We start from the raw sequence: 27436 nt of genomic DNA, 5'->3' as shown, positions 1-27436 counted from the left end.
TAACCCCAGTCTATAAAGGACATCATCATCACAGCTAGTTTAGAGATATAAAAGACTGGAGTTCCCAAAGGGTTCTGCTCTGCTGGTTGAGTCTTTGTGGGTGTAAGCAGAAGATGTGTGTTCACCATATGTTATAACACCATCCTTCTGTAGCTGACGCCCTGCAGGGGCCAGAAGGTTTCAGGGCTTCAGCGCCGTGGGTGGAATCCAACACGAGCTACAGCTTGAAGCACTGTTACTGAGCTCAAGTCAAACTCTCACCATTAGGTGCCTCTTAACGGTGTGGGCGAAGCAAATCATTCAGTAAAGGCTTCGCAGGGGTGAATTATTCTTACAGACACTTTGTTGAGTGGAGCTGGAGAGGTACGGTACGGGCTCGAAATGCAAACCACCTACTTATAAAATGAGACTTGCCTACCTCTGCATCGATGTAATTCAACTTTTATATAACACCAAACTCTGACCACACCCACAGAAATAAAAAATAAGCTGTTCTGGAAAGAGTGGGAAGCTAGTGTTTACCACGGGAATACTGCACACAGCAACATTTGCCCAAGCAATGACGTACATTTTGGGGCGGGATTATCTTTTTGAGCAACCAGTGCAGACTGGGGAAGTTTTTCTGGAAACCTATTTGAAATTAATAAACTTTGTGTTTGCATAGATGGTGTATTCTCATAGGACAATACCGCTAGCGAGTTAGCACTGAAGACCATTGGGTCAACTGTTTTTTTTTTTTGAATGAGTTTTGAGTTAAATGCCTGAAATAAGGGCTGTGGTTAACACAAGCTCAATGTATTTTTACATTATATTCTATAAACATAAAATCCAATCACGGAGGTTGTCAGGGATGCTAAACACCCCCACGCTGATTTCACAGCCTTGTGTTCATAATCACACTCTTGCAAACCATTCTAACTCAAATTTTCAGGGAAAATGTTTCTTAATAAAGACCGAAAGAGTAGGCGGACGCTTAGTAATGGTGATGTTGAAGTCATGTGACTGTGGTGTAGCTTATTTATAGCCCACATTTAGCTTTTTTAAGACTTCGTAACTCATTAAAGTTGTGTTAATTTGTGAAGATTATCAAGACGAACAAAACATGCAAGAATTATAAACCTTGCATTATAAACAAAGCCTATTTTCTGGAAAAATTCAAAAGCCAATGGAAAAGTTATTGTCAAAAGTGACGGTAACTTACAGGTTGGCCTACGAAAACATGTCATCACTGCAAAACCCTATTTTTATTCTTATAATTTTGTGATATACTGAATTCAAATAAAGAGCTAATTTCTTGAGCACTGATTATATACATTGTGTATGTAGGCAGATACATTCTCAGACATATATTACATCCACAATGTTGCCTAACAATTTCCTCAGGTGTTAATTTAAGTTACTTTCTTGGAACCTATAGGCCTAACACTTACCTAGTGCAATTTTTGGATTTCTGGTGACTCTTCAGGCCTTATTAGAAAGCAAAGCATGATTTTTGCACATTTCACAGAGCCAGAATGAACGAACACTGTCCTGGAAAATAAAACCAAGTGAAGGGTGTGTACACACAGCCTCAGCGAACTCGAACCTTCAAAACACCCGACTGTTTTTGTTTTGTCAGTGGTTTGTGCGCGTCTTGGAGTTGATGGACATCGTGCTGGCCAATAAGATCACTGGGAAATTTCAATTTGTTGCTTCCTGCCTCTGATTGGTCGGTCTTCTCTTGTGGGCGAGACCGCATTTTCCGGTTTTCCTTCTTAATGCTTTCGGTGTTACAGGATTCGCTATTAGTTTCTCATGCTCACGATCTGGATTATTAGTAAAACAATGGAGACCATCGCCCATCACACAGTATCCGTTTGCGCCACATTAACAGTGTATTAATCATTAGTATCGCGCGCAAGAGAAAGAGAAGAAGACTATCAGCGAGCTTTCATTGTAAAGCAACTTGATCTGTAGTGTGCAAGCGTTTTGGAGTCTTTTTGTTGGACCTCCTTGGATATCCATATCATATAACTTTTCTCGTAAGTTTACCTTTTTAATTTCGTGGTATGTTTACAGGGATTTGTAAATCACAGTCTTTCAAAAAACTTTTAAAATGACCGTGTCATAATGCCATTCATGCTTAATAATTATTTTCTATACTTATTGAATGTGTAATTTTGCAATCAAACAACACACGTATTAAAATTTAGTTTATTGCATATTTAGTTTCCCTTTTTTCAGATGTGTGTTTTTTGTATCCGTCTGTTTGGACTTGTTTTCGTTTCGTTTGTGTTGCTCATATATGTGTAAAGAGTGATTGCTCAGCGTCCATCTGTGATTTTCAGTCTGGTCTGATGAGTCAGGGCTTACTTAGTTAGTGAAGGGCAGATTCGTGTAATTACACGGACTGTTTACCATCTTTTCCTTTTCATGAATTTGTGCATTTTGTGTATTTCTGTTGTCACACTGAATATGACCTGTTCCAGAAAAGTTTGCAATGAAGTTGTTTACTGTGCTTCCCCTAGGAAGCGACACATTTCCATCCAGAGATATTGTATAGTCACTACTAACTGTTGCTCCCAACAGATATGATTTTCTGATGTTACGTGATGACAGCCACAATTTGCATACACTTTCATTTATTCTTTTTCCCACGCAAGAAAGATAAGTCATAGAGGTTCGGAACAACACGAGGATGAGTAAATGATAATGACAGGGTTATAATTTGTGTGTGAAATATCACTTTAATGATCGATGAATAAGCGACAAGGAAAATCACGAGACTCGTTCGAAAGGAAGATTCGCACGCAACGTGGACGGTCAGTGAGTCACTACTGTTGTCATAGAAACATCGCTGCCAGTCAAATTAGTTGTTTTTGGGTACCTTAAGAATTTGGAACGTTTGCTTTTAACCACAGGGATGTTGGCTTTGATCTCGCAAATGAGCAACTCGTGGGTTCTACATGGAATGGAGCAGAACAGTAGGTCTGTGGTATAGGATGCACTGGACTCAGTAAAGGAGATCAGTGGTTCAAGAAAAGAATCCTGCCATTAAACCTGCTTGACCACAAGACTCTTCCTTAATCCAATAAGTGTTAAGAGTACACCAAGTTTACAGGAGCTTTAGAGAGTGCAGAGCAGGAGGGAAATTAACTTTTCTTCTGACCTCCATCCACTGTGATTAGTAAATGCCTTTTTGCATTTTGTTAGTTAGTTTGTTTTCTCCCAATTTGAATAGCTTTAAAATATCAGAACTGAACTTCTTTTGCATTGTACAAATAATTATAGTGTCAAGTGCATTCACTGTTCAGTTCCTCCTGGGAAGTTCATATATGCGAGTTGGGAAGTTGTAAGCATGACGTCAGGTGCGTTCAGGTCACTTCACTTGGAGCAACTTTTGTAACTTTTAGTCCTGTCCAGGGTTCAGACTGACTTGTCAAAAATGTCACTTGCCCTGTTGGTGCTGGTTTGTATTAACTAGCTTATGTTGACAAAGTATGTGTGACTTTACAACTAACTAAACTTAACCTGGTAACTGTCCAACTGTTTCAGCATAAACCTGATAATAACATTTCCACCTGAAACCTTTAAATCTTGAATGGTTTGAAGTTTGGTCTCTTTTTAAAGAAAGCACTTTGCACATTATTTAAATCAAACAAGAATAGGAAACGGAGAAGAAAACTCACCAAATATGAACTGAGCTTCCAATGATACACAATTTGTTTAGATTAGAAAGGTTTGCAATGGGTTAATTGGGCCCACCGTTTGGCCAGTTAACAGTTTAAACATGGTTTACTTATAATATTGAAGTTGAAATTCATATGCATAAGTTAAAATGGATTGAAAAAAAAAAGAAATGTGTTTATAAGTGTATCCCTATCATGGTGTCTTATTTACTTATTTTAAACTGACAGCTAAATGTTTAATAAAACACTCTCTGGCACATTCAAATAAATTTAATCTATGAATCATCCGGTGGAAATATTGGCAGGGCATGTGAAAAATTCAATAAGTTTCTTCAAGCATGTTGTTGTTTCTAAACACAACTTCTTGTCCAATCGCATCAGCCGAGGCAGTTTGACTGGTAGATCAGCAAAATACAGACCGCTTGCATGTAGCCATGTTCATCTGGTGGTGGGTGTTCATTTCACACCTTGTTTCAGAGGGATGCTGCTATGCAACTTTCTTACAGGCTGACTAATATTTTCATCCACAGGTCCAAAATGCCACAGACAACTCCATATTCAAGCAAATTCAACCCTAGCACTTACAGCAGCAGCCATAGTCACCGCCAACCTGTGGAGGAGAATTATGGGGGTCTGCACTACCGTGATAATAAGCTTGTGTCTGGCTCTCTGGAAGCCCTGATACAGCTCTTAGTCCCGACTGTGGACTATTACCCTGACGTAAGTATACAGCCTTCGCTGTGATAATTATTAGTTGCATGGTAAATGTCAGCGTTTGACTGACGCTTTAGTTTTTCCTGTCATTTTACAGAGATCATACATTTTCACTTTCCTGCTAAGTTCCCGTCTCTTCCTGCATCCGTTTGAGCTCATGTCTCGTGTTTGTTATCTCTGTGTGGACCATCACAGGGTTGGCGACCCACAGACAGATAAGGTAATCTTATATCACCAAATGAGTCATTTTACATCACCACAAAGTTACCTTCTCTGGAAATATAACTCGGATGTATTGCATAACCATGTGGTAATGTCTGTTTTTGGATAATGCGGTGAATTAATCAGACTTGGCCAGTGAAAGGTACTTGATGGATGCAAACCAAAAGATAAGATTATTCATAACAAATGACTGAATAAGTCTGGCATCAGTGCAGAAACACATTCGCGTTATGTAACAACACTTGAACAAATGATTCAAAAGAGTCATACATAATAATAAAATGATTGTAGCTATGTTTGAAACATTTTTTAAAAAGCCAATACACACACACCTGTGTGACAACTCATGAATCAATTCTATTTTAATATGCCAAATTGTCCGCAAACACCATGTGACACAACACATCAAAAATAAATCACTCCCATTAGGGGTTTGAAACTTTGGGTTCATAGAAAATACATTAAAGGGATAGCTCACCCAAAAATATTCTGTCATCATTTCCTCAGCCTCAGATTGTTACAAACATGTGAGTTTCTGTTTAACACATAGGAAGATCATTTAAAGAATTTTGGTAACCAAATTATTGCGGTTCCAATTAACTTCCATTATTTATATATATATTGTTTTTTTCATACTGTGGAAGTCTATGGGTACCAGCGACTGTTTGGTTACCAACATTCTTTAAAGTATCTTTCTGTGTGTTCAACAGAAGAAAGAAACTCATACAGGTTTGGAACAACATGAGGGTAAAAAAATGATGACAGAATTTTCATTTTTAGGTAAATTATGCCTACAAGTTCTTTGGTTTTTCAATTTAATCTAACATTTTTCTGTATTGTTTCAGTATGCATCAATTATTATTTTAAATTCATTTGTTGAATCATTTAAATACGTTCCCTATTATATCTTAGGCAAGACAAAAACTACTTTAGACATTTATTGCACCAGAAAGTAACTTAAAAATGTAATCTTTCTGAGGATCTTTACCCCAAGGCATGCTAGAAATGTTTAAACAATTCACTTTACTAAAAACTGTACTTGAAAATGTCAGATTTTAGTAAACATATGTTTTAGTAGCTAATAGCTATTACTTCCTAATAGTTGTACACAATAGCTACTATCTTGTAGCAAACTGTAGATGATTCAGTGCTAAATTGTCTTGCTTTATTCAACAGAAAAGAATAAGGGAAATAGCACCGAAAATCGTGCAGCTGCTCACAGAATGGACAGAAACCTTTCCGTACGACTTCAGGGATGAGCGCATGATGCGCAGCCTCAAAGAGATGACCCATCGTCTTGCCTTTGGAGATGAGGTCAGCAGAGATGATGCCTTCCTGATGCAAAAACATCAATGATTGCATCATGTTCAACTAAGTTGAATCTTGACTAAATAAATATTGACATATGGCTACATTCGAAACAGCTTTTGTATGGATATACCGATATATTGGACAACAACATGACATGGATGTGAAGCCAAATGCAAATGTGTTGGATTTGCATGTACGCTGTTTGGCTCCAAGGCCTCTGACGTATTTCCTTTTTGCTCAAGCTGTGATATCAACACAACAGCTTACAGTTACCAAATGTTATTTTTGGCTACAGAGTACAGACATGAATGGATATTATAATGCTGATGTAGGAAATGTTTGTGTTGTTTTTGACTAGCTCTCACGGAGGGCCATGCAGAGACTCATTCAGCGCCTCCTACGCAAACTGACCACCCTCGGACAGTACGAGGAGTCTCTGGCGACGTCCAGCGCCACTGCTGCCGCGATGGACAGACCACTCGCCCTCAAGTCCAAGCAGCAGTTAGTACGCAGAGAAGAGTGCGTTTTGAACCTGTGCGATGACCCTTTCGTCTTTGCCCAACAGCTGACGCACATTGAGATGGTGAGTGACGGCAAGGTTCAATCTGATTGGCTGTCAGTATTGATGTTCTGCACTTTTAAATCGTTCACCAAAAATAAAAATTTGCTAAAAATTACTCACACTCAGGCATCCAACATGTAGATGAGTTGGTTTCTTCATGAGAACATATTTGGAGAAATGTAGCATTACATGACTTGCCCACTGATGGATCCTCTGCAGTGAATGGGTGCCGTCAGAATGAGAGTCCAAACAGCTGATAAAAACATCACAAGAATCCACACTACTCCATCAATTAATGTCTTGTGAAAGTGAAAAGCTGTGTGTTTGTAAGAAACAAATCCATCATTAAGGTGTTGTAAGTGCATATTTCTCTCCTGATTCAGATGCAATATTATAGATAGAGGACTTGTATTTTAGCCAGAAGCAATGATTTAAAGTTAAAAACATCCTAATGATGGATATGTTTCCTTCAAACATGTAACTTTTGGACTGGAGTGGTGTGGATTACTGTGATGTTTTTATCAGCTGTTTGGACTCTCATTCTGACGGCACCCATTCACTGCAGAGGATCCACTGGTGAGCAAGTGATGTAATGCTACATTTCTCCAAATATGTACTGGAGAAGAAATAAGATCATCTACATCGACAATCTGAGAGTAAGTTTTCAGCAAAATGTTATTACCAGATAAACTACTACTTTAAATCTGCTCCCATGTTTTCTAGGAGAGACTCAGTTATATTGGCCCTGAAGAATTCGTTCGAGCGTTTGCTCAGAAAAGACCCTCGGACAACCATAAGGTAAGCCAGTCACACAGCTGAAGTCAGAGATTACGTAAGACACTGTAAATGGAAACAGAATGGCCACAGATAAAGACGCAGCTGACTGTTTCAATGACAGCTGAACATTTGTCCCTCAGAGTTTCTTCAGCAAAAGAAAAGCGAGTAACCTGGAGGCTTATGTTGAATGGTTCAACAGACTAAGCTACCTGACAGCCACAGAAATTTGCATGGTGAGCACACCTTTCATCTATTTTGGGAATAAAGCAAAGCAGTGCTAGCAGACAAAAATCTTATCTGTTGTTGTTGACGTCAAAGGTTGTGTAGCAGCTCTGTCATTTGTATAATTCTGAACCTGTGCGGTTCATTTTGTTACTTTTGAAAGATGCTAAGTTGGTGGTTTGCTACTTTTATTTCCAATGTAAAATCTGCTTCCTGAAGCAAAACCTATTGAGAACACTGTATGATTTGCAGTCACTGACACTATGCTTCCCTCTGCTGGTTTGTCTTCAGCCGGTGAAGAAGAAACACAGAGCAAGAGTGCTGGAGTTCTTCATAGACGTGGCACAGGAATGCTTCAACATCGGAAACTTCAACTCATTAATGGCCATTATTAGTGAGTACATATTGAATTATATTGTCGTTAACTATGAATTTTCAAATGCAATGTTGAAAATACAGTTTCTTAGCCATAGTCTTGATTTCACATTATTAACAATGTTTTACTGTGTAGCTGGGATGAACATGAACCCTGTATCCAGACTGAAGAAAACCTGGAATAAAGTCAACACAGACAAGTTTGACATCTTGGTGGTAAGGAAGAGAGAAAGATATACAGTGGGGTCCAACAGTTTAATGGTGCACACCTAACACGAGATAATTTTTGCATCGCGTTACTCACTGTAGTTTAATTAGGGCTGCAAGATTATGACAAAAAAAAACAACATAATTGTCGATTACTCCCTTGAAACTGTAATTGCGATTATTAATTACGATTATCACAATTTACATTGAATGATTTTTATACCATTGTTTGATGCAACTGCATGCCAAATTTTTATAGGAAAAAAAAAAAGCTGAAAAACTTTTAGTGCTTTTCTATAGTATTAAGCCTCAAATTTCAACTACACATCGGAATGGTTTAGTAAAAATATGAATGGTATTATAATGTTATACTTAAACTAAAATTAAAATAATGGGAAAAACCCTTAAGATAACATGTAGAAAGAAAAAAAACGCATCTTAAGCATGCAGAATAACATAAGTGTATTTTGAACAATTAATTGCCACTTTGAATGATTACGTAATTGTGGCATCCATAATTGTAATCCCGATTAGAAATTTGATTAATTGTGCAGCCCTAAGTTTAATCAAGCGATGTTTTTTGCATCACTTGCGGAAAACAATTCTGATACAACCAGATGTGTCAATAAGTTCTTTTCTGATTGGTTTGAGTGACAATTCGACCAATTCCTGTGTTTTTTGTCGCCCCACGCAAATTCACATCTTTTCATTGACTTAAATTAGATTTGCGAAACCACTGTATAATGTAAACTTAGAAATACACAACATTGTTGTTTTTTTTTAAACAGATACCATACAAATAAGCTAATTTGTCACAGTGACATTGTGATTTGCAAAAATGTTTATTTAAAATGGAAAAACATTAGAATAAATTAAACACTGAAGTCTTCTTACTAGTAGTCTCAGACTTTTAGACTGACACTTTATATGGATGTTTTAAACTATGCATGATTTTCTATGCACACAGTTAATTTTGCTGTTTGTTTTGGTATTTTAGCACCAAATGGACCCATCTAGCAATTTCTACAACTACCGCACTGCATTGCGGGGAGCAACTCAGAGGTCTAGTACAGCACACACAAGCCAAGAAATGGTAATTTAATTACAATAATTACAAAAGTTTAATTGTAACACTTAAGAATTGCATGTGAATTTATTATGAATTCACTGTTCTTGTCTTTCAGATTGTTATTCCGTTCTTCAGCTTGTTCATAAAGGATATCTACTTCCTGAATGAAGGCTGTGTCAACAGATTGCCTAACGGCCACATCAATTTTGAGGTGAATTGACATTTAATACTCTATAACTCTATATCACTTGGTTATCTAGTCGCTTTAAAAGCTTTTCTTTACTCGTCTTACAGAAATTTTGGGAGCTGGCCAAGCAAGTGAGTGAGTTTCTGTCCTGGAGGCAGGTGATCTGTCCTTTTGAGAGGGACAGGAAAACCCTGCAGTATCTCATCAGCACACCAGTGTTCAGTGAAGATGGTGAGCCGTCGCTGCTTTCTACTTACACTCAGAAAAATAGATGGTGAAATGGCTGTAGAGGTTTCGCAAAAAGAAAGGACCAATCACAATTCAGTATTCAAATAATACAATGGAGTCGCCTATTTCTGTAATAAATACTTTAGTTAATTTAGTAAATATTTCACCTTTATTTTAAGGTAACCTCATTGAAGTGTAATTACAAATAAGTATTGAGTAAATAATAATTATCTACATGTACTTACTACAGGGTTTGGTTTACGGTTAGTTGATTGTAATTGTGCATAATTTCCTGTTATTACTATAGCAAGTACATGTCTCTGTCACGTTAAAATGGTTTTGGATGAATTAATTGGGGATAAATGTATCTGTTTGGTTTTGGATGAATTAATTGGGTTTATGGAATAAATGTATCTGTTGTGTTTCAGAGCTCCAGCTCGCTTCATATGAGAGTGAAGGTCCTGAAAACAATCTGGAGAGAGACACGCGCCGTTCACTCAGGTCCGAGTGCTTTTTTGAAAACCCTTGTTTAAGACATTAAGTTGTACTTTTTAAAGAACAATGACTAGCCACTACTGTAAATGCGCACTCGGTTTCTCATGCTGTTTGTTTCTCATTGCTGTAGGTCGTCCCTCAGTAGAATGTGAATGGTGAATTTGGGATCGTGTCCTAACACAAGGACTGATGGCACTGAAGACTTTGAAGGACTTTTATAATCATTACACTTTTCTGTTGTTTCATTGGTGAAATTGAGGCTGGATTCTCATTGTGACAGTAACACTATGCTAAAGGAAACGTACTCATCTCATTTACCTCAAGTACCTTAATGAAATGTGTTATAAATATGCTATAGATCTCCTGGGTGAATTAAGAGCGTGTCGCTGGCTGACCTGTTCTACTATTACATTTTGTTTTTTGCTTTTGGTAAGTGGTATTAATAGTTTGTGTACTGAACATATTTGTTACAATATTAAAAAAGATATTTTTATGTGTATTATAGTTTCATGTGCTCAGTGTATATGTTTGCCTATAAAGGATCTCTGAATTAAGCTGATTTTTGGGTGGTCACTCCTTTGTTTTTGTTTTTTTAACTTTTTTTTTTTTTTGTCATTCGTACAGTTTTATTTTATGTCATTTTATTGTTGAATTTCTGTGTTCTGTTAATAGTTTGTGATATGCAGAGATGGACGGCAAATAAACAAGTACTCTTGCGCCACCTAGTGTCCAAACTAGCATTGATACTACAACATGTGGTGACCAATTTAGATAAACTTTAGATACAATTTTGAACCATTTAAATGAATCCAATGATCCGTTTGGCTTTTTAGGATTGTTTCACCAAAAAAAAAATTTATAATAATAATATAATAATAATAATGTACACTTTAATGCTGCTATATGGTTAAAAAGCTATTGGTTACATAATTCAATTATGTACTATATATATATAATGTATATATATATATATAATATATATATATATATATCTATATATAATGTATATATATATATATATATATATAATATATATATATATATATATATATATATCTATATATATATAATGTATATATATGTACATTTATACTTGTGTAATAAAAGGGACTATAAAAATTTTTTAAACAAGAAAACAGTGATGACATCAAATAGTTTTCTGACAGCACAAATAATTGATGTTTTCAAATGGCATTTATTTAGTTTTTTTTTTTTAAATACAGTGCATTACAAAGTGGCACCACATGTAAAATACAGTGTGTCGTACAAAACAAAGAAAAACAGGATTTTAAAAAATTTCCCAAATAACTTGGCATAATTTTATCAGATTGACCTGAATAAGATTTCTCAAATATTTATTTAATATAAAAAAAACTAAAATCTAAATCTTAAACACTAACTTTTATGCTTAAAAAGTGATTTTACTCGTTTTAAAATGCTTATTTAGATAGTTCTAGGAAATGTCGGAGAAATACTTGAGAGACAGTACCTTTTTTATATATAAGCTTATGTATGAGAGGTCATGTGACGTGACAGGTGATGACGCTCTCTGAATGTTTCGTTACATATGGGACACTTCAGCATCCCCCTCCTCCCCCCCCTCTTCCTCCCATCACCCATCACCCCCCTCTTGTTGGTACCACCTCATGTGTTGCACCAGGTCCGATGTCAAATGGAAAGAAATGTTACATTTAGCGCACCAGTTCTGGAAAGGTAGACCAAGAGAAGACAGAGAGGGGGTCAGTAGCGACTGCAGACGATTAGTGTGTGGATGCAGCAGATGGGAGGTCTTGGGCCAAAGGTTTGCATCTTTGGAAAGACCTGTGTTTAGTAAAGCAGAGCTGTGGAAGTTGAGCGGGAGAATGCTGGGGAGGATAGATGTCCGAGTGATGAGGTTGTTGGTAAGACTGGATGACATCAGCGGGATATGAGGAGGAGGTTGCGTGAATGCGCTTTTCTTGTTCTTGTCACCTTGAACATCGTTTGACACTCTAGTGGTGAACGCAGACTTTGTCACTATTGTACTAGATTTCAAATCCTGGTTGTCTAGGACTTTTGTGCAGTTGTCATGGCATAGTGATTGGCTGCATGGAGAATTTTGGCCCTTGCTGAAAGACTTTTCACTGGAGGACAACCAGGAAAATCTATTCACTCCATTAACACAAAACCTTTTCACTAATACCTTTTTGTTTCCAAGGGTGTCCAAAGATAACGGTTCGCCATCGCTCTCGTCTGTGTCTGATTCAAGAGAACGTCTTCTTTTAGGGCTCTTTGCATCTGTGGGACGATTTTTCCTGCAGTTCTCCAGCTCTCGTGCTAAATTGTGGAAGTCTGTGGCAGGTTTGCGACTATGAATTTCTGGGATGGTGATTTTCTTCAAGCAATTTGTAGGTTTCTTTATGCAGAAAAATCTCTTGTGTGCCACCAGAGGGAATTCAAAGAGAAAACTCTGTTTGCATGCAGAGCAAATGAAACCTAAAAGAGAAATCAAATAACGAGTAATTTTACATTACAGTAAAACATTTATGTATTGGCAGTAGGTGGTGACAAGTCATTGAATCATTAATTTAAGTTTCGTTTCAAAACACTGATTCGTTCATTTTTGAGTGACTCAAAATCAAGAATGAAACAAACATGAGTGAATCATTGAATCAACATTCAACAGATTCATGTGCTTTTTGTTATTACAATTTCCTATAATGTGTCTGTAACACTTGTTTTACCGTTTCAAATAAAAAATAACAACAACAGCTTATAATATATAAGATAAAGGCCTTCTATTTTAAATAAATTTCAAAAACACTGATTAATTTGGTGATGAAACATGCATGGGTGATTCACTGAATCATTAATTAATTCAGCCAGTTTGTTCAAAAACACTGATGCATTCATGAAAAAAACACTGCATTTAATATAATGTGGTCATAAATATATAATGCATTCAAACCTTTTGTGTTCTTTTGCTCTGTGCTGAGGCCAAGCAGTTTGGCTAGATCTCTCCCATACCAGACTAAAAGCTCAGTGTTTTCAGGAATATCTTTTATGGCTCTGAAAACCAGATGTCCGTTCTTCATATATGCCTCTAGATTTTGCTCCTCTGCATTCCTGGCTGACTGAATCATCTGCAGATATCTGCTTGACACTGATGGATCCATCTGAACAATGCAAATGAACATGTCCTTAATATCTGAAAATTAATACATTAACTATTTGTAATACAACAAAAGTTATGTGCATAATTCATAATAGCCAAGATTGGAGGTATACAGCTGTCAAATGGTGAAGAGGCCACAAAGTCTATATCTTTGTAATGTTAAAATTTCTGTAATCATTAAAATTGCTTTTACACAAATTCGGATTTTCCCTAGCAGTGGATTTGTACTGAAAGTAAAATTTTATGTTATATTTTTGCAATAGCTGGGTTAACATGACATACATTTAGATTAATGCTACTATTAAAATACAGGAAGATTTTATTTGAATAGTATGTTTTATTAATGTCACGTCAGGGGAAGTTGTCACATATGCTTAATATGTTTTTGTTTATTTTATATATAACTGCAATTCCCAAAAATAAAATTTTTCCTATAGGCAATAATGGTGAAAATCTCTATGAAAGAATCTCTGGATTCTTTATAGCATAGACCTTAAAGCATATGTTCTATATATAGGCCTACACACAGAGATATTAAGTTTCATTCAAATAAATATTCACTGCGTAAATCCCGACAACCACCCCCGGTCTGTAAGTCATTTATTAATTATCTAAATTACCTGCAGCACACAGGCGGTGTCTCGTCTGTCCGCGCACTTGCAGGCAATGAACGCGATGCTGTCGCAGAGGGAGGTGTGTGTCAGAGCACATGCACCGAGCACAGCTCCTGCAGGCACGGCTCGAGAGGTCCTGATGCTGCTCAGAAAACACGCGCTTTCCTCTGGACCCTGAGACAACATCTGAAAATCAAATTCACTTTCTGTATTTTTAAACAGAGTTTTAATAATCACCATAAACGCATCTTACCATTCTAATCTCAAGTATATAAAATCCTCTCAGCTGAGTCGGTGTCTTGGAATGAGTCCTGATTTGGATGCTCTGAGGCGATGGTTCTTAAATTATGAACGCAGTCATTTATCTGTGACGAGACTCCGCCCCGATCCTCCTGACCTGTCCTGCTCCTGTCTCTAATATGAGCTCTTATCTCTAATATGAGTCGTTCTGGGTCAGTGTCGCTAATCGTGGATATGTGTGGCTGATTCCTGAGCTCTGATCTTCGGCTCAAACGTCGAACCTGACATCGCTGAGATGAGCTCATTACTGTCATACTAACTAACAGCAGTGCGTTCAGGCGTGAATTATCACTGACAAGTGTTATGACTGCAGGCTATTATCAGCCTTCACACACAGGCTATCTATCTATCTATCTATCTATCTATCTATCTATCTGTCTGTCTGTCTGTCTGTCTGTCTGTCTTGAAAAGGGTGTTTTCTGCAATGCAATGCCTTTTAAATCCCCAAGTTATGACATTTATAATTTTAAATTTCAACTGAATATTCTAGTCTGTGAGCTTTCTAAAATGAAAATTAAACTCTACACTAGACATCCAAAACTATTTTTTTTTACGCATTTAAATCATTTTGATTTACTACTGCAGTGTTCACTTGCATATGCAGTAGGGCTCCAGCCATAGAGGCCAAGGCAGGGGCTGGGGCCATGGCCTCCTGTGTTCCCTACTCCGCCATGGTGCCCAGAGCTGCCAGATCCACCATGGCACCTGCTCTGGAGGCCTCTCGTCTGGTAACCCTGCTCCTAGAGCCCTCCAGATCCATCTCCATTGGATGTTGTACGGTGGGGTATGCGCCTTCCGGGAGGTGGGAGTAATGTCAGACTCTGGTCCGTGTTTTGCTTCCTGTGTTTAATTTTTTGGTCATTTTCCAGTCCTTGTTTAGTTTATGATTCCGTTCAGCTGTGTTCTATTAATTACCCTTGTATTTAAGTTCCTGCCTGTTCAGTTCCCATTTTGTCTGGTCTACTCGTTATGTGGATGTGTTGCCTGTGTCTTATGGATTAAAGACTGTTTATGTATATTCCTCGTCTCCTCGATTAATTGTCATGACAGTGGCAATACATGTGTGTGTGTGTGTGTCGTGACATGTGCATAGCCAACACATTTTTAATATAATATAATAAAACTAAAATAGAATTTAAAATTATATTAAAATCAGCAAATTCTGAAATTGATGACAACTATGTTAATAATATGATAATTATTTTATTCAAGTAGCCTACTTAAGTATTAAGTATACTTGCAATAATTCCACTTTAGCACACATTTTCTTCAGTATATGTTATGGACTTGGCACTACTTCCACAAAATTAAAGTGAATTAAGTACAAAATGAGTTGTTCTAATTTAGCAGACTTTAAGTATACCAGTTTAGTATACCAAAAGTACAATTGCAGGGTATTTTTTATTAAGTAGCCTACATAAATATGTACCGGTAAATGTATTCGTGGCATGAAATGTATTTTAAACATATTTATTTTTCACTAGGGTACTCTAGTATAAAACAAGATCTGGTGGCATGATATCTCTTGATTTAAAAAAAAAAAAATTAAGTTCAATGCAGCAGGCCTATATAACAGGTGCGTAACAGGGTGGACATTCTGTGTCAATTTGTTTAGGCTTTACGTGTTTTTATTTTTTTGAAAACGTTTCAAAGGTTTCAAAGCTCGAAAGTTGTAGGAATTACCTATATAGCCAGCACCCTTCTGCTATTGCTGCCAGAGGCCTTTCATTTCGTATATAATCGTTTTATTGTGCTCTCTTTTGTCCCAACAAAACTATCCCTGCTCTTTTAAATTCACACGCTGTTGCGTAGAAGGAGCGCAACTCCACATTCAACGCATGCGCACTGCATCAAGTGTTCATGTGCAGCGCAAACCGGACCCTGCTTTGAATAAAAAAGAAAAACTTCACGGAATGAAATGAATCTGGAGTGGAGGACATGGATATCTGAAAACGACAGGAAACGAATAATAGTTCCCGAAGAGCGCAGCAGGAGTGGCGTTTAAATGTAGCATTATTGTTCGACGGTGAAATAACTGCGCGCGCCAGCTGCATTTCTATCACTGGATTTGACGTGTTCCCATAACAACTCACAGCACATGACAGGAATGAGGGGAGACAGCGAGCATGCCATCAAAGCCACCTGGGTCTTCCAACTTTTCTGCATCTCTCTCCTGACTTCATTTGGGAAAGGAGAAGATGGGTCCTGCCACGGAGCCTTTGATTTATACTTTGTTTTGAACTATTACTTTACAATTATATCTTTAAAAGACTATATTTTAAAGAATGCATGCAAACAAACCAACCAAACACCCCCACACCTCTCTCTCTTTCTCTCTTTCTTTAGGCGTGTAATTATCTGACTGAAATATTATGAATAAAAATAACTCCAGTGAGCTCATTAATAGTCCTGGTATTTTGTGAGGTAGCCTACAGTTGTTGTTTTTCTGCATAGCTCCCAGGGGCCCTTATATGGCCCTGTTTATCTTGTGATGCACCAAATGTTCACCATCATTCTAGGTCAGGCAGTGTTTCTGACAACTGGATGGAGATCTATGGATTTGTGGAACAACTGACTAATCGTTTTGTAAGGTAAGAAACTAAAGTTAGAAGGTGCTTTTTTATAACCAACTAACAAAAGCTATCGACTGGGTTATAAAGTTTCAGAGTCTGGCCTTGTACAAAAACTCTCAAGCTCTTGCACATGTGTGGAACTAAATATAAACTTAATTTTAGATTACTATATTTAACTTCAGTCTGTGTAAAATGTATGTTTGGATTAGTGTTTGGTATGGTGACCTAGTTATACTGCTATTTACTGCTATAAAAGTTAAATAGGCTATCAGACTCTTTCAGAAAACATATTTTTCCTACCCACCCAGAGAATAAATTTGATTTTATACTTCCTAATTGATTGTTTCTACTTCCTTCAGCCCAAAAATGAGAGTATCCTTTATAGTCTTTTCTTCTAGTGCTGAAGTAGTCTTGCCTCTCACTGGAGACAGGTGCGATTTCATTCAGTCTATTGTGAGTCATACCGTAATATTGTTAATATAAATCCAGATAAAAAGCATAAAGCTGATGTATTTGCCTGGGTGTTTAGGGCAGCTATTGATAATGGTCTGCAAAGTTTGAGCAAGATCAGACCTGCTGGTGAAACCTACATGCATGAGGGGTTAAGAAAGGTAAGCGGATGATATATTATCACCAAAAGCATTGCATCTTTTTTCTCCTACTATATGTATGTCAGAGATCATAACAAATAAAAACATTTTAGGTATTTGAACAAATGACGACCCAGGGCACAAGAGCATCCAGCATCATTATTGCACTGACTGATGGGAAGCTGGAGGTCTATCCGCATGATCTTGCTGTGAAAGAGGTAAAGCAGCATACCACATATATGAAATATTAATATTGCATAAGCATTTGTTAAATGGAAACTATTGCATGTTTGAACTGATATAAAATGTTGAGATATTTAGTATCTTCTGCCTTGTTTTGCAATAAAGCTTTGACATGTTCTGGATTTATATTAATATTATGCATATTCATATTTAATAAACTATTTAATGAATTCCTCATTCACTTTCTGGCTGATCAGGTGAGACAGTATGGTGCTCGGGTATACTGTGTTGGCGTGAAGGATTTTGATGCAAACCAGGTAAGAGAGATGGAACTTACTGTAGCCTATATTAAAGATGTACAATTTTCATCTACTGAATAACAAAAACAAACAGAAAATCCCATTGACTTACATTGTATATTATATCTAGAGACTACAATATTGTATAAACCAAAGACTATAGAATACGCAAGACGTGTCAGTTGTATAGTTTAGAATGGGGAAAAATGCAACGCTCAATATGGCCACTCAATCGCAGGAAGCCCCGCCTTCTGAATGAAAGAGCCAATCACTGATTGTTAAAGTCAGGTGCTGTTAGAAGCGTCCCGGTTGCTATGTAGTCATGGGCCATGTGTAGTCAGCAGCTATATCACCCTGCAGCCCAAGACTGGTTGCCCACTGAAGCTAAGCAGGGTTGAGCCTGGTCAGTACCTGGATGGGAGACCTCTTGGGAAAACCAGGTTGCTGCTGAAAGAGGTGTTAGTAAGGCCAGCAGGGGGTGCTCACCCTGTGGTCTCTGTGGGTCCTAACCAAGCGGCAAGCTCCCGCTCTCTCTCGTGAAGCCAACAAGGAAGTGACTAAAACTGCAATTCATCGACTGGCCGCTTGAGGCTGGCTGCAAAAGGGGAGTCAGTCCCATAGCACTCCCCATGTTAAAATGCCCAACTTTACAGCAGAAAAAACATGTTTACAGCCTGGTTTCAAAAATTTCTTTTGGTCTATATAGCTAATTTGCCCGCCATGACAACTGTGAGAGGGGGTTAATTTTTTTTTAAACCTCATCCGTTTAAATTATATTAAGCCTTAAAGTTCTGCATAATTAAGGGCTTGGCCACTTGAGTGACAGGTGGATTGCCGCTGCTGACTATGCCATCGAGCTAGGTAGGCGTGGCTTTAGCAACCAGCTCCCGCCTTTTTGCCCATTTCCCGATTTTCGATTATCCGGGGGAGAGTCGCGCGGTGACGTGCTGCCAGAACGGCCAACTTTGAATCTGCCCACTTTGAGCTTCAAAACCGCTCTTCAGGAGTCTATGGGTGACGTCACGGACACTACGTCCATGTTTTTATACAGTCTATGGTCCTAACGCCCCCAGTGTAGTAATGGGGACACTATACTGTCAAAAAAGTTTAAGACGTTAAACTCTCTCTGTGGTCATTAAAAATCCCAGGATGTCCTTCGAAAAGAGTAGGGGTGTAACCCCGGCATCCTGGCCAAATTCACCCATTGGCCTCCTAACCATCCCCATACACTGATTGTCTCCTCTCCACCAATAATCTGGTGTGTGGTGGGCGTTCTGGCGCAATATGGCTGCCGTCGCATCATCCAGATGGATGCTGCACACTGGTGGTGGACGAGGAGATTACCCCCCTTCTATCTAAAGCGCTTTGAGTGCCCAGAAAAGAAAAACATAAACTTAAGAAATTATTATAATAATACAGACACGCTTTTAAGACTGTGCATGCGCACTGGCTGATCTAGCCTGAAAAATTAGCTATTTGAGCAAAAGTAACAACATTTATGACACAGTTGTTGTCAGATTTCTTTGGTGATATCAAATATGAAATTAAATCGTAAGCTTAGTGAACAGTTTTGGAGAATTAGATGTTTCCCCATTCTAAGAGAAGAGAGCTGCACTTGTGTGCCTGAGAGGCATTTCAAAGATGGCCTCCGAGTGACATGACTTGTCTTAAAAGCACTTTGTATAAACTTGAAAGTGGGCTCTTTTGATTTGGATCATTAAGCAATCAGCTAGAAACCGTAGCATGATTGGTGCATTTCACGCTGGCAAGCAAAACTAATTTTCTTCAGAAAATGTAATAAATCTATTTTCTAACATTCTGTTTTGTCTTAATCTATCATAGTTCATTAGCTGTTGGTGCATCACTGTCACGGGAATGTTGTTGTCATGACGATATTGTTTTTTTTCATGTGCATTAGTAACAGCATTAGTGTAACAGAGGGATCCTTTATATTGACGTTGGTGGATGAGCTTGTCCGATGCTGAGTGTAATTGCATTCTGCAGAGAACATATCCGGCCCATTTTACATTAGCAAGAGACTGCTTCTGGCTTGGGAAATGGTAGCACAATTGCTTCAAGAATTGGCAGCTACAGTGATGTGATATTATGAAAAGAATAGTCATTTCTGACACGATATGCCAGTTTTAATATGTTTTCATAGCTTACAGATATTGCAGACAGCAAAGATCAAGTGTTTCCTGTTGTGGATGGATTCCAGGCCCTCAAAAACATTGTAAATTCGGTGAGGTTTAGCACAGACAAAGAGTGCTTTTCTTAAATGCGGTTTATATGCTGCCTTCTAATTGACTTGTATTTGTGTTTACAGATTTTAAAGAAATCCTGTGTAGAGATTTTCAACCTTGAGCCCTCCAGCATTTGCGTGAATGGTACGTCTATGGTTCAAGTGACCCAATTCGGATTTTTTCCTCTTATGTTGCACAGATCGGATATGACCCATGAATATGTAAGCAGGAAAAAAAAGCACATGGATTCCGATATTCATTTGAATAAATCAGATATGAATCAGATACATGCATTTGTGTCTACAGTGTAAGTGGACAGATTGGATATTCCAGGGTTGCCAGGTCAAAACCCAACTGTTATTGAAAATTTGCCCAAAACTAGGCCAGTCATGTTTTTTTCTCTGTGGAAATAGTTTAAATGAGCAACAGTGTAAAAGTAGCACAATTCACATGGCAACACTGGGATATTCCCCAGTCAATGCGAGTTGTGTGTCATTGAATAAGAGACAGTGGCAACTGACGTCAACTCAGGCGGACACTTTTCTTGGTAATGTTGCCAAGTCTGCAGTTTTCCTGCGGAAATGGCCTACTTTTACACCATGTCCACACTGGACATGAGCAGCGCAGCGGGAAACAATGCAACAAAAGACAATAGAACACATTATACTCAGTAGTGCTGCCATTAAATTGATGCCTTGTTCTCCAAAGAAAAGATCAACGTTGACATGTTAGCTGTTGTGGCAACTGTTACGCATACTGTGGGCTGTTTTTTAGTTTGTATGTTAAAGTGATCTTTACCTCACCCTAGAATGTGATTTCGAGGGACCCCCGATGGATGGGAAAGCCGCAGAAAAATCATGACTGAGTTTGTTTGGTTTTAGCAATAGGACTGGTTTTGTTTTGAAGACCTGGCAACCCTGCTTCCGGGTCAACATCTAACTTTTAAGTCAAAAAATTTGGATTTAGTCAACAAATCGGAATTGGGCATCAAGACCTGCAGTGTAAAGAAAAAATTCTGTCCATGTAAACCTGATTTTTTTATCTTTTTGAACTCATGATTATGACTAATTTCACTAATTAACACTGTGTTTTAGAAACTTTCAACATTGTTTTGCGAGGAAGGGGATTTACGCAGGGAAGAACCTCAGAAGGTGTGGTCTGCACATTATCTGTCAATCAACAGGATCCTTACAGTAAGCCACTGAATGCATTCCATCTATTATAAAACATAACAAGACACCCTATCCACAAAGATACGCCTTAAAAAACAAGCCATATAATTAACCTCCCCATTCAGCAAATGAATAAATAGCACATTAAATCACAATGTTATTATTATTTGCTAGGAAGAGAGGCCCTAAACTCTTCATGGGCTCCACAGGCTCTTGCTTTTTTAGCCGATGGGGAAGTTTCATGCAGCCACATCCTTAAATAATGCCTCTGTGTTTCAGCCAGTGTTTGGCATTTTATGGCAGTCTCATGCTGCTCTCTCTTCCTTCTAGATGAGAAGCCGAGTGCAGTGAAGGATAATTACGTTCTGTGTCCAGCGCCAGTGTTGACCGAGGTTGGACAGTAAGTGGCATTGGACCAGCTTCAGTTGGAGAACAGTGGCTCTCCATTCAGAGCCACAGCTGTTACAAGCCGACATGCAAAGTGAACGAGTTCATCATCTTTTCCCTTTGGGGGCGGTTTATCTCAGTTTCTGTTTATAGCTTAGCTAACAGACAACTGATAAGGAGCAGGCTCAGTGCAGGGCCGAAACAAAGCAGTGTGTGTGACAGGAGCACATTTTTGTTTGCTGTAGTGCAATGCCTTCAAGAGATGTGCAAAATGAGCCACCGTTTGCTTTGCGTCATGGCCAGGTTTGTTTTGAACAGATGAAAGAGACTTTTCAAGAGACATTAATCTTGCTGTTTTAAAAAGAATACTTGAGTACAGCACTGTTGGTCTTTTTGTATGATGTACTATGCTCCGCCTCTGGCATTTAATCCAGTAATAACGGACTTTCCCTCTCTCAACAGCTCCCTCGAAGTGCTCATTAGTCTGAATAATGGCCAGTCTTTCATTTCAAGTCCAATCACAATATATGCCACAACATGTGTAAGTACACAATACACTTTTTAACAAAACAAATGTAATAATACATGCATTTGCCAAAAAGGTCAGTTAATACCACAATAAACAATCTGGTTATAGAAACATAATTAAACCAAAGTAGTTGGTTATTGCATGTTCTCTTGAAACAATGGATTTCAGTGTTCTTTTAGTATATATATATATATATATATATATATATATATACACAGTATTATATATATATATATATATATATATACACTCACACAGTATTATTGCATTTTTGTAATATTTGAGTAAACGTTTTATTTTCATTTATAATTTTTTTTTTAAGTTTTAGTTAGTTATCCATCTTTTTATAAGTAATTTTAGTATTTAAAGTTATTTTAGTTTCTAATTTCTCATTTTGTTTAGCTTTTTCCCCGTGTAATATTTATTTTTAAATATATTTCAGATATATTTAAATTATATATAATTATGCTTTGAAAAGGAAAACTTTCCTGGTCACCAAGGATTTATTTGATCCAAAATACAACAAAAACAGTAATTGTGTGATATATTTAAAACTTTGTTTTCTATTTGAATATAGTGTAAAATGTAATTTATTCCTGTGATCCAAAGCTGAGTTTTTAGCATAATTACTCCAGTCTTCAGTGTCACATGATCCTTCAGAAATCATTCTAATATGCAGATTTGCTGCTCAATAAACATCTCTGTTTATTATCAATGTTGAAAACAATTGTGTAAAAAAAAAAAATTCAGGATTCTTGGATGAATAGAATGTTCGAAAGAACAGTAGAAAGCTTTTATAACATTTTAAACATCTTTACTGTCACTGTTGATCAATTTAATGCATCCTAGCAGAATAAAGGTAACATTTGTACAAAACGTTTATGATTCTAAATCAAACATATTTTTTTCATTTCTTATAGTCTGATGGGACAGTGATAGTGATTGTCATCCTGGTGCTGCTGGTGTTGTTGGGTTTAATCGTGCTCTGGTGGTTCTGGCCGCTCTGCTGCATGGTGGTGAGCACTACAGATACACATCTTGTGTTATTTTCTACAAACGTGTATATTAATGAGATATTACTATTTATACAGAGTTACAGACGGTTTTTCTACTCCTGTGACAGGTAATCAGAGATCCACCCCCATCTCGCCCTCCGCCTCCACGCCCAATACCTGTAGGTACAGTACTATGGGGCTTGAAATTTAAATTTGCCAAACTGACAATTTCTTGAAATGCTTGGTATATATCTTACAGGAACCTGAGGAGGACCCTCTGCCGAAGAAGAAATGGCCTACAGTGGATGCGTCTTATTATGGTGGCAGAGGGCCTGGTGGCATCACACGGATGGAGGTGACTTAACAATCCAATGCAATCCAAAAAAACAGAACAAACATTCTATGGATATGCGCTGAAGCTTACAACATCCACAGGTTCGCTGGGGTGAGAAGGGCTCTACAGAGGAAGGGACGCGATTAGCGAAAGCCAAAAATGCTGTGGTCAAAATGCCAGAGGAGGAGTTTGAAGAGCCTGTAAAAAGACCCCCACCCAGACCACCACCAATATATCAGGCCCCAGTCCCAGACAAATGGTACACGCCCATTAAAGTAAGCTTCCTGTCAACACATTTTCATTGTTGGATGACTGTGGTAATGTGTCTATTTTTACAAATGGCATTGTGCTTCTGTGTGTTTTTCTGTGATGTGAATGTTTATTAGGGGCGTTTTGATGCTGTGTTAGCATTGCTGCGAAGACAATACGACAGAGTCGCTATCATGAGACCCACAGCAAATGACAAGGTACGGTGGCCTTGGCTAATGCAAACCTGTATATTATAAACTACAGGAAAATAGCTTTTGTTAATTAAAATGTTTGGTTATCAACAAATAAATCTCTTTTTTTTCATGTTTTTTTTTATTTCATGTAGTAAAGAAAACAGTAAATTGAAGTTCTTTGATATTTTATAGTTTGTAGTTGTTAAGACAAATACAAGGAAATACTAGTTTTGCATAATGTAACTGGAACCTCACAAGTGAGCATTTGGAACGCTCTACAGAGGGAACAACAAATCACACAAATAGCACTACACCTACAAAGACATCACTGTAAATTCTCTAGTTCTCTATTGCTTTTAATAAAATTTGGTGTATGTTGCTAAGCTAATAACGTGACGCTATAACATGCACAAAAAATACAATACAGAACAAATTTCAAATCGTATACATATTTTTTGTTGATATACATAAAATTATAAATATATGTACATTCACAATAATAAAATTCCTTTTTTTAAATCATTTTGCATTATAAGATTGTTCTTTTTGTAAAGCAGTCTGCAATGTGGCAGTATTTTAGACTACGTCTACATTAATCCAGATCCAAGATGAATGATGAAAGATGAAAGCCTAAATTAATACCTACCATATCTATCATTAAAATTAGCTTAAATTTAAACCATATCAACACAGATTAAATAAAACACTAATGGTAGAGTCATATACTGATGCAATTACACTGTTATATACCATAAAACGTAACATTTACTAAACTAATCTGTCGCGTTGTAACGACTACAGCAAGCCAGCTGTTCTCCAGTAGTAGATGTTTACAGTAGAACGTTATGAAGTAGTAGTTAAAGTCGCGCACGCGCAATATGACGTCTGAATGCCGCTGCAGTTCCATCAGTGGAGGTTGCTTAAAGTCCCTATTGTGTTGCTCATGCAACCGCTGACAAGGCTCATTAGCACTAATAAGCTGCATAAACGAGGCTGACAGTCCTGTCACAGACAGACCAGATCACGCTCTCGTTACGGTGGTACGTCTGTGTGCGGTGCACCGACTGGTTATGAACTGACCCTCAAACACACACCCATCAGAGAGACGTCGTCACTATTACACTCATTAGGTTGACCTGACTGTCAGAGTTCAAGTTGTCATGATGTGGCACTCTGTGTCGGCAGTGTCTGACACTTCACTGCCAAAAGTGACCTCTGACCTCACACTGATTGCACTGTCACACTTAGTATGTGTTTAACAGAACGTCCTTCTAGGGCACAATGAGAATATTGTTGAAGTGTTTGGCTATGGGCGCAAAAATATCATATCAAAAATATAACACAAATTCCTTAACTAAAATTACTTTTTTAATACCTGAAAAAATAAAAACCTTTACAAACAAAATTCCAAAAAAAAAATTTTTTCTTAAAATACATAATTTTTTCTTAAAATACATAAGAAAAAGATAAAAGTAAAAAGTAAAATAAAATAGATTTAAATATTTTTTAAATACCTTTTTCTTATATTATTCCCTGTTTACTTGTCTTTAGGAGTTCTGTGTGTTTAAAGCCTTTTCATGCCAAGTATGATGTGAATACATAATGCAACTTTTTTTTTTTTTCGTCTGCCGAATGATAATGTGCCCTCAGATCAGTAAACAGCCACCAAGCAACCAACTGCATAGCAATGCCATTGCAATGCGGTGGCAGGGTTTTCAAAGACAGGCGCCCCTCATTTTCTTGTTATACATGTTTTTTTCACACCAAAGATTCACACTTAATTATTGACACTGGTACCTGTTCTACATTCATGGTACCAGATCTGTCCAAACAGGGTTTGTCAAAGATTAGTGTTGCTTGATTAGCCTGCCTGACCTCCATCATTCCTGCTTCCTTACCGCCAATTAAAATCAAACCTTCTCTCAATTGAACTCAATTATTCCAAATTATCGTACATGTCAGCGTGACAAAAATATTGTCAAAATAATTATTTTTTTACCATATGAGTTGCATTAAAAAAATCCAATGCGGATGATTTAGCTTGAGTTCTGAGTTAATGTGATATGGACTAGTCAGTGAATGGTGGGTGAAAGATCTTTCACCAGTCTCAAAATGAGGGCATAGCCAGTAACATGAGGCAGAGACGTTAGGAGATTCGAGTTGTCATATTTCACATTTATAAGAGATAATGGGGTAAAGAGATGAGTGTGATTGTAAGAGGGGGTGGTGGGACAGTCGGTCCTCCATTATGGCTCTGTAATGTAGAGTACATTCTGCTTTTGTTGGGTTTTTTGTCTTTCAGGGGCGCTGCATCAAATTCAACCGAGTTCAGCATCACTGACCAAACACGATGTGTCCTTTACTTTAAAGTAAGTTCTCATCAATTTTAAGATAATATTTGGAAAGCCCAGAAATACCAATATAGTATTCATAATAATGTCACTTTTCAGGTGCGTTCAGACAGAAAGGATCCAGATCCACAGCTGTATGGACACCGTGTGAAAACCTGTACTTCTGAATTAGAACCTTTGAATTTTAATTCCTACATGTGTAAATCTATCCTGCTGATTTTTTTCTGCATGTCTTTGAATATGGTTGAATTCACTGCTTTTATAACAATCAGTTTGTTTAGGGTTTTCTAGTTAAAAAACCAATACAGTGCCTTCTTGTGAGTGTATTATGAATGGGTTTGTCAAAGGAAAGAAAATGTAAAATATTATTTTTATTTCCATAGTTATTTCTTTCATTATTATTAGTAAAGATGTTAATTATCCAGTAAATTCATGCAGATGTGTATTTAATTGTTTGTTCTTATATTTATTTATAACAATTTGATTTAATCAGTAGATTACATGTGTGACACTGTTTGTTAATCAAGTAAAGGACATATAAATCCAATAAAATATAGTAGTTCACTTAAATTTTTTTGTGTAAACTGTGACACATTACAGTTCAAAAGTTAACAGAAATATTTAAAAAACTTTAATATTTAATATTCTGCATTAAATTGAGCAAAAGTGACGGTAGATTAATGTTGCAACAGATTATTGTTGTATATCAAGTCATTTTGAATCTTCTCTTCATCAAAGAATACTGAAAGAAATGATGATGACTTCCACAAAAATATTAAGCAGCAGAAATACTTATATTAATAAGAACAGTTAAGTTCCAATAATAACTGAGAAGCAAATCAGCATATTAGAATAATTTCTGAAGGATCGTGTGACTCTTTTCAGGTAAGTGAAATTGTGACATTGTTAATTAGGTAAATGGCATATCCATTAATTCACTTGTGGGCAAAATGGTTCATTTATGAGTTTTTACAATGTTTAATGAATTCTTGCTGTAGTCCTCAAATGGTCTAATAGAAAATGAAAAGCCTAGAACGTCTGATGAAATATCATAGTTTGGTAGGGATTAGCCTGAAACACAATCAATGTTTGATTATTGCATGTTACGATGTCTGGATTTTCCAAATGATAATCCTAATCTCTTATATTTTATGAAAGATTATTTTCCTGAAAGGTAAATGGGGGGCTGAGAATCAGACACATACTTTAAATAAATAAAAGATTATATACGA

General features: G+C 37.2%; 3 protein-coding genes across 3 annotated transcripts; 2 read left to right on the top strand and 1 right to left on the bottom strand.

Moving 5' to 3' along the window:
• The first annotated feature begins 1750 nt into the window (after positions 1-1750).
• rasgef1bb (RasGEF domain family, member 1Bb) lies at positions 1751-10596 on the top strand. Its single transcript, XM_019085650.2, has 14 exons — positions 1751-2021; positions 4199-4388; positions 4480-4602; positions 5781-5918; positions 6274-6498; positions 7201-7275; positions 7395-7487; positions 7768-7870; positions 7988-8067; positions 9056-9151; positions 9243-9338; positions 9422-9545; positions 9971-10043; positions 10168-10596. Exons 2-14 carry the CDS (start codon positions 4206-4208, stop codon positions 10187-10189), a joined length of 1431 nt encoding a protein of 476 aa, XP_018941195.1. The 5' UTR covers positions 1751-2021; positions 4199-4205; the 3' UTR covers positions 10190-10596.
• Positions 10597-12103: 1507 nt separating this feature from the next.
• si:dkeyp-41f9.4 (PR domain zinc finger protein 8) lies at positions 12104-14355 on the bottom strand. Its single transcript, XM_042731980.1, has 5 exons — positions 14059-14355; positions 13812-13979; positions 12977-13192; positions 12220-12411; positions 12104-12121 (listed from the first exon to the last, which is right to left on the bottom strand). The coding sequence occupies exons 1-5, from the start codon at positions 14059-14061 to the stop codon at positions 12104-12106; spliced, it is 597 nt and encodes a 198-aa protein (XP_042587914.1). The 5' UTR covers positions 14062-14355.
• A 1577-nt stretch (positions 14356-15932) lies between these two features.
• antxr2b (ANTXR cell adhesion molecule 2b) lies at positions 15933-26777 on the top strand. The gene is made up of 19 exons (XM_042732277.1): positions 15933-16112; positions 16201-16346; positions 16622-16696; positions 17038-17109; positions 17208-17289; positions 17382-17486; positions 17700-17768; positions 19912-19992; positions 20077-20137; positions 21088-21186; positions 21496-21565; positions 22015-22093; positions 23002-23097; positions 23205-23255; positions 23336-23431; positions 23512-23685; positions 23797-23877; positions 26156-26222; positions 26304-26777. The coding sequence occupies exons 2-18, from the start codon at positions 16204-16206 to the stop codon at positions 26192-26194; spliced, it is 1473 nt and encodes a 490-aa protein (XP_042588211.1). The 5' UTR covers positions 15933-16112; positions 16201-16203; the 3' UTR covers positions 26195-26222; positions 26304-26777.
• Positions 26778-27436: the final 659 nt, after the last annotated feature.

Source organism: Cyprinus carpio, chromosome B10 (assembly GCF_018340385.1).
Source record: "Cyprinus carpio isolate SPL01 chromosome B10, ASM1834038v1, whole genome shotgun sequence".
Taxonomy (NCBI): Eukaryota; Metazoa; Chordata; class Actinopteri; order Cypriniformes; family Cyprinidae; genus Cyprinus; species Cyprinus carpio.
This window is presented reverse-complemented; position numbering and strand designations above follow the sequence as displayed.

Bases quoted from the DNA above. Each gene is read 5' to 3' on its own strand.
- rasgef1bb (XM_019085650.2), top strand. From the start codon at position 4,206: ATGCCACAGACAACTCCATATTCAAGCAAATTCAACCCTAGCACTTAC. The intron at 6,499-7,200 runs GTGAGTGACGGC...CATGTTTTCTAG, and splicing joins AGCTGACGCACATTGAGATG to GAGAGACTCAGTTATATTGG. The intron at 9,546-9,970 runs GTGAGCCGTCGC...GTTGTGTTTCAG, and splicing joins ACCAGTGTTCAGTGAAGATG to AGCTCCAGCTCGCTTCATAT.
- si:dkeyp-41f9.4 (XM_042731980.1), bottom strand. The intron at 13,193-13,811 runs GTAATTTAGATA...TGCATTGTTCAG, and splicing joins ACACCGCCTGTGTGCTGCAG to ATGGATCCATCAGTGTCAAG. The intron at 12,412-12,976 runs GCATTATATATT...AATTGCTTGAAG, and splicing joins AGAACACAAAAGGTTTGAAT to AAAATCACCATCCCAGAAAT.
- antxr2b (XM_042732277.1), top strand. From the start codon at position 16,204: ATGACAGGAATGAGGGGAGACAGCGAGCATGCCATCAAAGCCACCTGG. The intron at 23,256-23,335 runs GTAGGTACAGTA...TATATCTTACAG, and splicing joins CGCCTCCACGCCCAATACCT to GAACCTGAGGAGGACCCTCT. The intron at 23,432-23,511 runs GTGACTTAACAA...CAACATCCACAG, and splicing joins GTGGCATCACACGGATGGAG to GTTCGCTGGGGTGAGAAGGG.